Genomic DNA, 11,065 nt, shown 5'->3' with positions numbered 1-11,065 from the left:
ACCTCAAACATTTCGACAAGCATTAATCACCGTCTTTCCTAAACAAAATAAGGACTTGTTACAATGTGCATCATATAGACCAATTTCACTCCTGAATAATGATGTTAAGATACTCTCAAAAATCCTAGCTAGAAGGATGGAGAAAGTGCTGCCCTCGGTAATATCACAAGATCAAACTGGATTTATTAAAGGCCGACATCTATCTTCAAATCTCCGACGCTTGTTTAATGTTATATATTCACCAGCAAAATCAAACACCCCAGAGATATTACTATCATTAGACGCAGAAAAGGCATTTGACTTGATCGAATGGAATTACCTTTTCACTGCATTGGAGAAATTTGGGTTTGGCCCGAATATTTGTGCTTGGATTAAACTACTGTATACCAGTCCAGAAGCTTCAGTTTGTATTAATAAAATTTGCTCAGACTACTTTAAACTAGAACGTGGTACCAGACAAGGATGTCCCTTGTCGCCACTGTTGTTTGCAATCGCTATTGAACCACTGGCGGTTCACTGCCGAAATTCTCATCAGATAAAGGGGATTGTCAGAGAAGGACTGGAACAGAAAATTTCTTTATATGCAGATGATATGGTCTTATATATATCGGACCCAGAAAACACTGTCCCTGCTGTTTTAACAGCACTAACAGAATTTCAAAAGATATCTGGTCTTAGAATTAATCTGAATAAAAGTATACTCTTTCCAGTGAACTCACAAGCATATAATAATAAATTAGACACCCTACCTTTTACCATAGCAGATCAGTTTAAATACCTAGGGGTAAATATCACAAGTAAACATAAAGCTCTTTACCAACAAAATTTTGGCGTCTGTATGGAAAAAATTAAGCAAGACTTGCATAGATGGTCAACCCTTCATCTCACTCTAGCCGGAAGAATTAACATCGTTAAGATGAATATCCTTCCTAAACTTCTCTTTTTATTTCAAAACATTTCAATATATATCAATAAATCGTTTTTTAAACAGTTAGATTCAATAATAACCTCATTCATTTGGAACTCAAGACACCCACGTATCCGAAGAGCGACCCTACAAAGACCTCAGGCAGAAGGTGGCATGGCTTTACCTAATTTTCAGTTTTATTACTGGGCAGCAAACATACAAGCCATAAAAACCTGGACACAAATAAATGCACATACACAGGCTTGGTCTGCAATAGAAGTAAAATCCTGTAGTACTTCTTTATATTCCCTGCTCTGCTCTCCAATAAATGAAAGTTATCGCAAATATACTAATAACCCAATCGTGCTTTACTCACTCAGAATATGGAACCAAATTAGGAAGCATTTTAAGATGGAAAATCTTTTATCAGTGGCACCTCTGCAAGGGAACCACCTCTTTCAACCTTCGCAAGTATATCCAGTTTTTAATACCTGGAAAAGTTTTGGGATTAAAATGCTCAGAGATCTTTATATAGACAACATATTTACATCTTTTGAACAATTACGTTCAAAATTTAACCTCCCAGCTACACATTTCTTTTACTATCTTCAAATTAGAAATTTTGTTAAACAGAAATTGCCCGATTTCCCCCACCTTGCACCCTCCACAATGCTGGAAAAAATACTGCTCAATTCAGAGGAAACAAACACTATTTCCGCAATATATAAAATCTTATTAGAGTCCCTACCTTTCAAAGATCCAAGAGGACATTGGGAAGAAGATCTCTTAATCAATATATCAGAAAAGGAGTGGAAGGTAGCAAAGCAGAGAATTCACTCGAGTTCTATATGCGCAAAGCATAGAATTATTCAACTAAAAATTATATATCGAGCTCATCTGTCTCGCTTTAAACTGTCCAAAATGTTTCCAGGCCAGGATCCAACCTGCGAGCGCTGCAACCAAGCTCCTGCCTCACTGGGTCACATGTTCTGGGCCTGCACCAAACTAACATCATTTTGGACAAAAATTTTTAAGTGCCTCTCAGACAGCCTTAGTATCACAATCCCTCCTAACCCACTAACAGCTGTGTTTGGTGTCCTTCCAGATGGACTTGAATTGGAGAAGGACAAACAAATGGTGATTGCATTCACTACACTCTTGGCACGCAGACTTATTTTGTTAAATTGGAAGAATCCTAATTCTCCTCTTATAAGTCAGTGGGAAACTGATGTTTTATATTATTTGAAATTGGAAAAAATCAAATTTTCAGTTAGAGGATCTGTACAAAATTTTTTCAAAACTTGGCAGGATTTAATCAATATTATTTTAATATAGATATTTACTTCTCCCCTTCTTTTGTCTAATGTTGCCTTATTAAAAAGCTTAAAGCAATTTTCCTTTAGCTAAGCTCTCCTTCTCAGGGGTGGGGTTTGATTTGTCTTCAAATTTGTTGGGTTATAAATTGATCTGTTTGTATGGAATGATTACAATGAAAATTAATAAAATAAAAAATATTACAAATTAGATGATCTACAAGTCTCCGACATAAACTTTAAATCTGAACAATATTTTCAATCTCTTTTCGCTGTTCCATTATTTCACCGAGTAATAATTTTAGTTTGTTTGCGCTAATGTGATCTTTACTATAATTTTTTTGAGACTTTTGAATTTTAGCACATTCATTATCTCTAACCTGCTCTGCATGTTTATCACACCAATGTTTTGGAACCTGTTTACGATGTTCTACTTTGGCATCTACTCTTTATCTTTTATTTCTGGCCCCGGGCGTGGTTAAATCTCTTGACAGAAAGTCTTATCTCGTATATATATATAAGCCAATTTATATATTTACAAACCAATCTTTTTTCTGCCTATGCACTACCAGTCAAATATTTTGTCATAGCAAATGAAAGTGTCATAATATCCATTGGTACTTGCTTGTGTCAGTGCAGAATTACCTTTAAGGTTGATGACTGTACTTGGCAATGGACTAATGGGGTCCATAAATCGTGACTTAAACATTGAAAACAAAATATGTACTATTATAATGCAATACTGGAAGGACAAAAAGTGAATCATTTACTAAACAAAAGTGGGCAATTTAGTTATAAATATATGTGAATAAATTAGCTAATGGATAGTCAACACTGTTTTTCTAAAACAACAATAATAATAATAACTTACAAAATATTTAATTTTTTAAATTTATTTAGTTTAATAACAGATTTAAACTGCTCCTTTTTGCCACCAACTGAAGAAATTTAATATAAGCTCTATCCTCCATCCCATATAACATAGTTCACTATCATAAACAGCATAACAGAAGATACATAGCGACAAAGATAACTGGAGGGAATTTATTGTTTTTCTTTCTTCTGAATTATGTTATATCATTGAGGTTACCTAAAGAGGGAAAATAATCTCTGCTAAACTTTGGTGACATACATTTTATTTGTTTATTGATTCATTTGTTAATTTATTTTGCTTTACATACCTTATTGTAAATTGTACATTAGTTGTGGATTATCCATAAAATAAAGTGTGTTCAACCAAAAGGTTACATAAAAATACCTTATCTCAGGGTAAATTGGGTCAAATGCCATTGATCTAATTTGCAGTGAAGTCATATAATTTTATATTGTATCTTTGGCCATTCAAATGAAGCAAAATGTTGAGCTATTAATATATTACCACTTGGTGGCAACCTTGCTCAAAGAGAGTGTTGTCTGGATAGAAATGTAACACCCTTTGTTGTACTGGGAATTATGAGCAGATATCTGTGTTTAGGAAGTTCAGTTAGGATGATGGGATTTGAAATATTAAGAGCATGGAGTGTGAATACACTCTGTTCAAGATCTGATTAGTGGAGGCAGCTGCAAAAGTTTGTGACATAATGACAGTTAATTGTAATAATGCCTGTTATTGTAACATTTCTACTTACAGTTTTTCAGACTAGAAACATGAGTCCAAATAGAATAAATCATCCTTTGTATACAATTAAAGGAGTAAATTGTTCAGATTTGTCTCAAAGCACTAGTTGCAAAAGTGGAAACAGAAAATGATCTTATTTTGGAGAAAGTTGGCAAGATGATAGAGTATTACTGTTGAGATAACTCAAAAAGACCTTGGTAAATATTTGGATGACCCAGGGAAAGGTAAGAAAGGGTTCTCTCAGTAAAAGTAGGGATGCACTGATATTCTCCAGGAAATTAGAACTCTGAGGAATTGAAAAAAACTGGGGAGGTATGACAAAGGCATTGATGATTAAATTTACCATGCTGAGTTCAGCATATTGATTAAAAAACTGTATTGTAACAAGATTTCGGGGTTTTGTAAAATCCAGTCACTAATTCTGACAGCTAAGAATATTAAGGGATGGCCTTGTTTAAGACATTTTATCACTGCTGCTTGGAAATTAGGTCTTAATTCCATTTAATAAAAAATGGTTACCCAGTCTAGCCTCCAGAATAAGATTCCTGTGATTGTTTTATTATTAACGTCTTATTCAGGTGGAACAATGCAGATTCTGCAGAGGCTTTAAACAATGGACAAATTGTTAATTTGAGTTTAAATATCAGAAGGGGAAAATTGCCAGTTCTGACTAAATGGCACTTGTATTCATGAAATGGGATGAAATGATTACCTGTGATCTCCAGCCTGTACTGGATTGGATGGAAGCAGAATGTGATGTGGTTGGGATGAAAATTGGAACATAACTTATAAGGGAAACCAGCTGCCAAAAGTGAAAAATTAAGATTGGCCAAAGATTGATTTAGTGTGAGGTGATTTTACAACATTCTACTAGACGGTCATTTTGAAGCTGGAGCTAAGTTTTTCGATTAAGTTTTTTTTTTTTAAAGAAAATCTATGCTGCTATATTGACTAATGGTCACATGCTCTGAGTAATGACAAAAAGAATTAGGGTACAAATTTTAATATGGGGAAAACATTGTAAGGAAATCCAATTTTGAATCAGTATATTTCAAAGAGGGAGCCATTCATCATCATCGTCATCATCATTCTTACAATTTGTACATAGTCTAATCTGTTTTTATTGCTTCATACCAATACCAGCTTATTTCCATTTCCAGTGATGAAAATAATGAACAATTTAATTTGTAATATTTAGCACATTAAAACTAACTAAATATGAGATATAATTCTATATAAATTACTTCACTCTCATTTTACTTCAGCATAAAGACATTGTCAGTTTTGCAGTAATAATAAAAACTGTACCTGTAAAAAGTGTTCATCCCAATAGAAGTCTTCACACTTTCTTTGACAATGATCAACAGAAAATGACTCTTTAATGTCAAAATGAAAGCATAACTCTGCAAAGTGAATTAATTTAAATGTAAAACACAAAATAATTGATCACATAAGTATTTATGCACTTTAATATGACACACATAAATAATGACCAGTGAAGCCAGTTGGTTTCAGAAATCACCTAATTACATGGCGATCAACTGTCTGTAGTCAAAGGGTTTCAATTAATTGTGGTTTAATAAATGCACCTTTAACTGGAATGTCCATCTTGTGGTGAGTCAGTATCATAGCCTAACCTACACAAAAGAACACTAAAAACAACTCCGTGAAAAGGTGATAAAAAGCACATATCAGGGCTGGATACTAGAAAACATCCAAGTCACTGTGTATCCCTTGGAGTACAGTTAAATCAATCAATAAGAAATGGGAAGAGTATGGTACAGCTGTAAATCTGATTGCAGCAGATTATCTACAAAAAATGAGGATTATGCAAGAAGAAGACTAGTGAGGGGGGCCACCAAGAAACCTATGATAATTCTTAAGGAGTCAGAAGCTACAGTGACTGAGATTGGAGAGACAATGAATAGAACTGTTGCACAGGTGCTTCACCAGTTACAACTGTATTGGAGAGTGGCAAAGAGAAATATATGATTAAAAATATAACAGAGTTTACCAGAAGGCATGTGCAAGGCACTGAAGTCAAATGGAAGAAGGTTCCTTGGCTCGATTAAAACAAAACTGAGCTTATTGGCCATGACAGTTAATGCCATTTTTGGCAGTCAAACACTACACATTACTAAAAACACACCATACCCACTGCAAGGCATGGTAGTGGCAGTATCATTTTTTGGACATGTGTCTCTGCAGCAGGCCCTGGAAGGCTTGTGAGGATAGAGGTGAAAATGAATTCAGGAAAACACTGGGGAATCCTAGAGGAAAACTTTATGCAGTCTGCAAGAAATTTACGCCTAGGGAAAATATTTTCTAACAAGACAATGAAATCAAAGATAAAGGCAAATAACAATGTTAATGTTAATGGATGACTCTGAGTTCAGAGTGGCTGTTCACTCATGATTATTATGCAATCTGACAGAACTAGAGCACTTTTGCAAGAAGAGTAGAAAAAAAACTGCAATGTTCAGATGTACAAAGCTAATAGATACCTTTTCACTCAAACTCAAGACTGTAATTGTTGCCAAAGGTGTATTTGCTAAATGATTGACTTGAAGGGATTGAATACTTATGTGATATTTTTTTTTGTAATTAATCCATATCAGATCTTTGCAGAGATCTGTTTCTAGTATGATATTAAAGAGTATTTTCCTGTTGATGAAGGTCAAAAAAACAAAATTAAATTCATTTTGATTCAATGTTGTATAATAATAAATTTGTAAATAGTCTTTGAATAATTTTTAAAGGAACTGTATAGAAGCTTTCATAAAATATGTAGTGTACATATAAAATGGGGAGCCAAACTGGCCAATATATATATATTGAATTTCTGAATATATAAATTTAAAGTTTATATGTATGTGTTTTTTTATATGTTTATCCTTCCAATTTTTTGCTAATCAATTTATCCAAGTCAGAGGTTTGTAATGTGCATAAGAAAACTGCATTTCACAGGGTGCACGTAAATATAAACTTCACATGATGTCATATTAAACATCAACCAAAGAAACTAATGTAAGCAAGTAAGAAATGTAAATTACCACTAGGGAAAAGCACTCCCCTAACCACAATGACTGTTGTCAGTGACTTATAAAGGCTGAACAAAGGATCAGTGCAATCAGATTAGTTAAAATACTTACAAATAGGATGGGATTGACTTTCATTGTGATTATTCTGCTGGTGAATCTAATTTCATGTATGTATTTTTTAGTAATAATTTCAGTTAATTATTCATTTAGTCATTTTAGTTATTTTTTTAAAATAATTTTTAAAAACGTTTTCATTTGCAGACACTTTTGAAGAAGACTCAGTGACATCCTTATATCCTTCACAAAATGCAAAAACTGGGGGAAAAGCACAAATTACATGCAAGTACATTGCTGACAAGAGCTATGCTATTTATCTGCAATGGTACATACAGAAAGGAGACCAAAGAATAGAATACTTACTTCAGACTAATCAAAATCCTGGTGAGAAGAACATCAAACAAAGCAAGCATTTAGTAGATAATAGAATTGTTGCCATTATGAACCCAGAAAATTCTACGGCTTACCTTTCAATAAATGACGTTGACTTGCATGACTCTGCAACCTACTTTTGTGCTTTGAGTACCACAGTTAACAATGTAGAGATGTGCTAGTGCAAAAACTTTGTTTAGAATCAAATTGGCGGAATCTAATGCAAACTTTACAGAATCAGTATTTACCTTAGAATGATGAAAAGAAACAATAAAAATAGTTTTATAAACACAGATGTAAAACTTTGTTGAGAAAGCTGCAGCATGTGATAAATATTAAAAATAGTAGACAGAAACAAATCAATTAAAAAGACCATATAATAGAAAATAAGTCCTAAAATCCTGCGCCATCCATTTATCTGTTTTCCAAACTAGCTTTTCACCATCAGTCATAAACAAGTATTTAACACTGAAAGGATTCATCCACTCATCCTTTTTCCAAAAAACTTTACATTATTTAATTTGCACATTTACATTTAATGTACACTGTTCTGGAAACAAGAGTCACCTGACAAGAACCAACCAAGAACCACTGTAGAGTATAACCACTCATGCGCCCATTATTTCTAATGCCAGGCCAAAGTACAGTGACCAAATCTCTTTAATATTAATGTCTTTATTTTGTGATTGGAAATAGGACTACACAGAGGAAATTAATTCAGACAAGTTGGTAATATTTAAAGACCAAACACACTTTATTTTGACTGGATTGTAATTCCAGATCTCTGGAGTTAAGAGACATTGCTGCCAGTAAAATATTGTTTACAATACCAACCAAAACAATGGAACATATATGTATATTGTGTGCAGTTGAGCTGCATTTTCATTCTCTAAGGCTGATTCATGTACAAAGAAGACATACTTTCAAACAGTTAGCTAATAAAAGAAAGAAAGAAAGAAAGAAAGAAAGAAAGAAAGAAAGAAAGAAAGAAAGAAAGAAAGAAAGAAAGAAAGAAAGAAAGAAAGAAAGAAAGAAAGAAAGAAAGAAACACTTTCAGACTGTACAGCATTAACTCAGTGTTAGGAGATTTTAAAGTCAGGTTACTTACACAGTATTTTAACTGATTTGTCAAGTATATAGTAAGTGATAAATGAAGACAAACGAGTAACATTTTTCAAATTTACAGTCTACCTTTAAAAGACTCTGATATTGTTCTTTCAAATTCAAAAATAAACGTCTGCTGGCAAGCATCCAGCTGGCTGTTTTTTTTTTTTAATTATGCAGGTCTTATCCGTGATGTCAAAGCCAAGTAGAAGGGCTGCTCTCTATCATCCTGGGGAAGATAGTGCATTGTGGATGCTCTGTCTCCTGATCCTTCCATCCAGCTGGTGTCCTGGCCAGGTAATGACCGTGGTCATCTGTCACAATATATAGATATGGAAGAGAAGTTCTGTGATATGGTTTGCATATTTGTAGCTAGAAATCCACAAAGTGAGAAGATGAATCATGTATCATAAAATGTTTTTTTTATTTCTAAGCTTTTAACTCCTACCAGGAATCATTATCAGAGGAACATGTTTAGACCTAAGGCAATAAGGAGAGGAGGGTAGGTGAATGTTGGGGGGAGGGGTTTGATGAGGTGGGGTTCAGAAGGTTTTGGTCATAAAATCTTATTTATATCTGCATGTTCTTCTTTTTAAGCCTGCATATGCTGGGTTCTTGTCCAAATGTCTGTTAATGGCATTTTCATTGGATAGCCACTTTTCAGCCAGTTCTCTTTTAGTTTGCTGTACACTATGATTCCAATTCCTCTGGCCACAAAAACTCTACAAACAAGGCTTAATAACGACCCAATCATAATAAAATGAATGAAACGATATAATGTATCTAGTTTCACTTTACCAGAAAACTCACTTTCATTTAGGAAATACTACAGACAAAAAGAAGGCATCAGGACTCTTACTGGAACTGCAGCAATTTGAAAGTGTGGCTCTGACACACTGAAACTTTGGATATGCTACATTGACAACACATTTGTCATATTAAAAAATGAGCTTCAGACTCTTAAAATCCAGATGGTTGAAAAGAGGACTCAACTGGGCAGTGGTGGCAGTTGACTTATTTAACTAAGGGAGTCGACATAGAATCATACTTTCTTATTTTTCAGAGAACCGCCAAACATAAAGTCTGGCCAAGGTCAGAGTGGGCCAACATTTTGGCACCCTACTTGAAAGGGGAAGCGCAGAGGGCCTATTATGATCTATCTGAGGAGCATGCTGATGACTACGACATCCTAAAATCGGTGCACAAGCACTACAGCGTCTCAGTGGCCCAGCAGGTGAAGGACTGGCGGGAGTGGAAGTTCAAACCTGAGAGAACCTTCCGAATCCAGGCCTTTGAGGTCTGGGGAAAAATTAGGCGCTGGCTACAGCCAGATATAAATAACGTCGAAAAGGTAGTCAAACTCCTCGCATGCAAAATATTTGTGAATGCCCTCCCTGACCAACTCACACAGTAGATCCGTAAACAGGAGTGCTCTGTGCAAAAGAGGACAGAGCTGACTATACTTCCTTAGAAGGCTGGCATCTTTCAACATCTGCAATAAGATGCTACAGATGTTCTATCAGATGGTTGTGGCGAGCGCCCTCTTCTACGCGGTGGTGTGCTGGGGAGGCAGCATAAAGAAGAGGGACGCCTCATGCCTGGACAAACTGGTGAGGAAGGCAGGCTCTATTGCAGGCACAGAGCTGGACAGTTTGACATCCGTGGCAGAGCAACGGGCACTGAGCATGCTCCTGTCAATCATGGAGAATCCACTGCATCCACTGAACAGTATCATTTCCAGACAGACTGCTGTCACTGTCCTGCTCCACTGACAGACTGAAGAGCTCATTCCTTCCCCACACTATGCGACTCTTCAATTCCACCCGGGGGGGGTAAACGTTAACATTATACAAAGTTATTGTCTGTTATACCTGCATTTTTATAACTCTTTAATTTAATATGTTTTTATTGGTATGCTGCTGCTGGAGTATGTGAATTTCCCCTTGGAATTCATAAAGTATCTATCTATCTATCTATCTATCTATCTATCTATCTATCTATCTATCTATCTATCTATCTATCTATCTATCTATCTATCTATCTATCTATCTATCTATCTATCTATCTATCTATCTATCTATCTATCTATCTATCTATCTATCTAGTTAACCCATTGTCTCCCCTGTATACGGGAGTAGTAATAGTTCATGGCTATAATTAACCGCTATGTTTGATTCTGGGAGTAATATTTCTATTGTTGTTCACTGTTATGTTTTGCCATGACAGTGGTTGAAAACAAAGACCAGTCTCAGATGTATCCATGGGGAAACCCGTTACTACAAATCCGCCTCCTGTATCATCCATCCATTATCCAATCCGCTATATACCAACCACAGGGTCATGGGGGTCTGCTGGAGCCAATCCCAGCCAACACAGGGCACAAGGCAGGAAACAAACCCTGGGCACCGCAGGGCACACACAAACACACACACCCACACACTAGGGACAGTGTAGAATCGCCAATGCACCTAACCTGCATGTCTTTGGACTGTGGGAGGAAACCGGAGTACCCAGAGGAAACCCACGCAGACACGGGGAGAACATGCAAACTCTATGCAGGGTAGTATTACCCGATCCACCCTATCTAGTAATATTGGGGCAGGACTGGTCTGACAGAAACAGTGGTATAAACAATACTACTCCTAATAAAGTG

At 35.6% G+C, this 11,065-nt stretch overlaps 1 gene segment (V, D, J or C); it reads left to right on the top strand.

The window, feature by feature from the left end:
• The first annotated feature begins 6,924 nt into the window (after positions 1-6,924).
• LOC127529089 (T cell receptor beta variable 2-like) lies at positions 6,925-7,524 on the top strand. The segment is given in 2 exon segments: positions 6,925-7,046; positions 7,141-7,524. Coding segments are annotated over 2 exon segments (399 nt in total).
• Positions 7,525-11,065: the final 3,541 nt, after the last annotated feature.

This window comes from Erpetoichthys calabaricus, chromosome 9 (assembly GCF_900747795.2).
Source record: "Erpetoichthys calabaricus chromosome 9, fErpCal1.3, whole genome shotgun sequence".
In the NCBI taxonomy this organism is placed as follows: domain Eukaryota; kingdom Metazoa; phylum Chordata; class Cladistia; order Polypteriformes; family Polypteridae; genus Erpetoichthys; species Erpetoichthys calabaricus.
The sequence above is the reverse complement of the archived record's forward strand: the minus strand, read 5'-3'. Positions and strand labels throughout refer to the sequence as shown.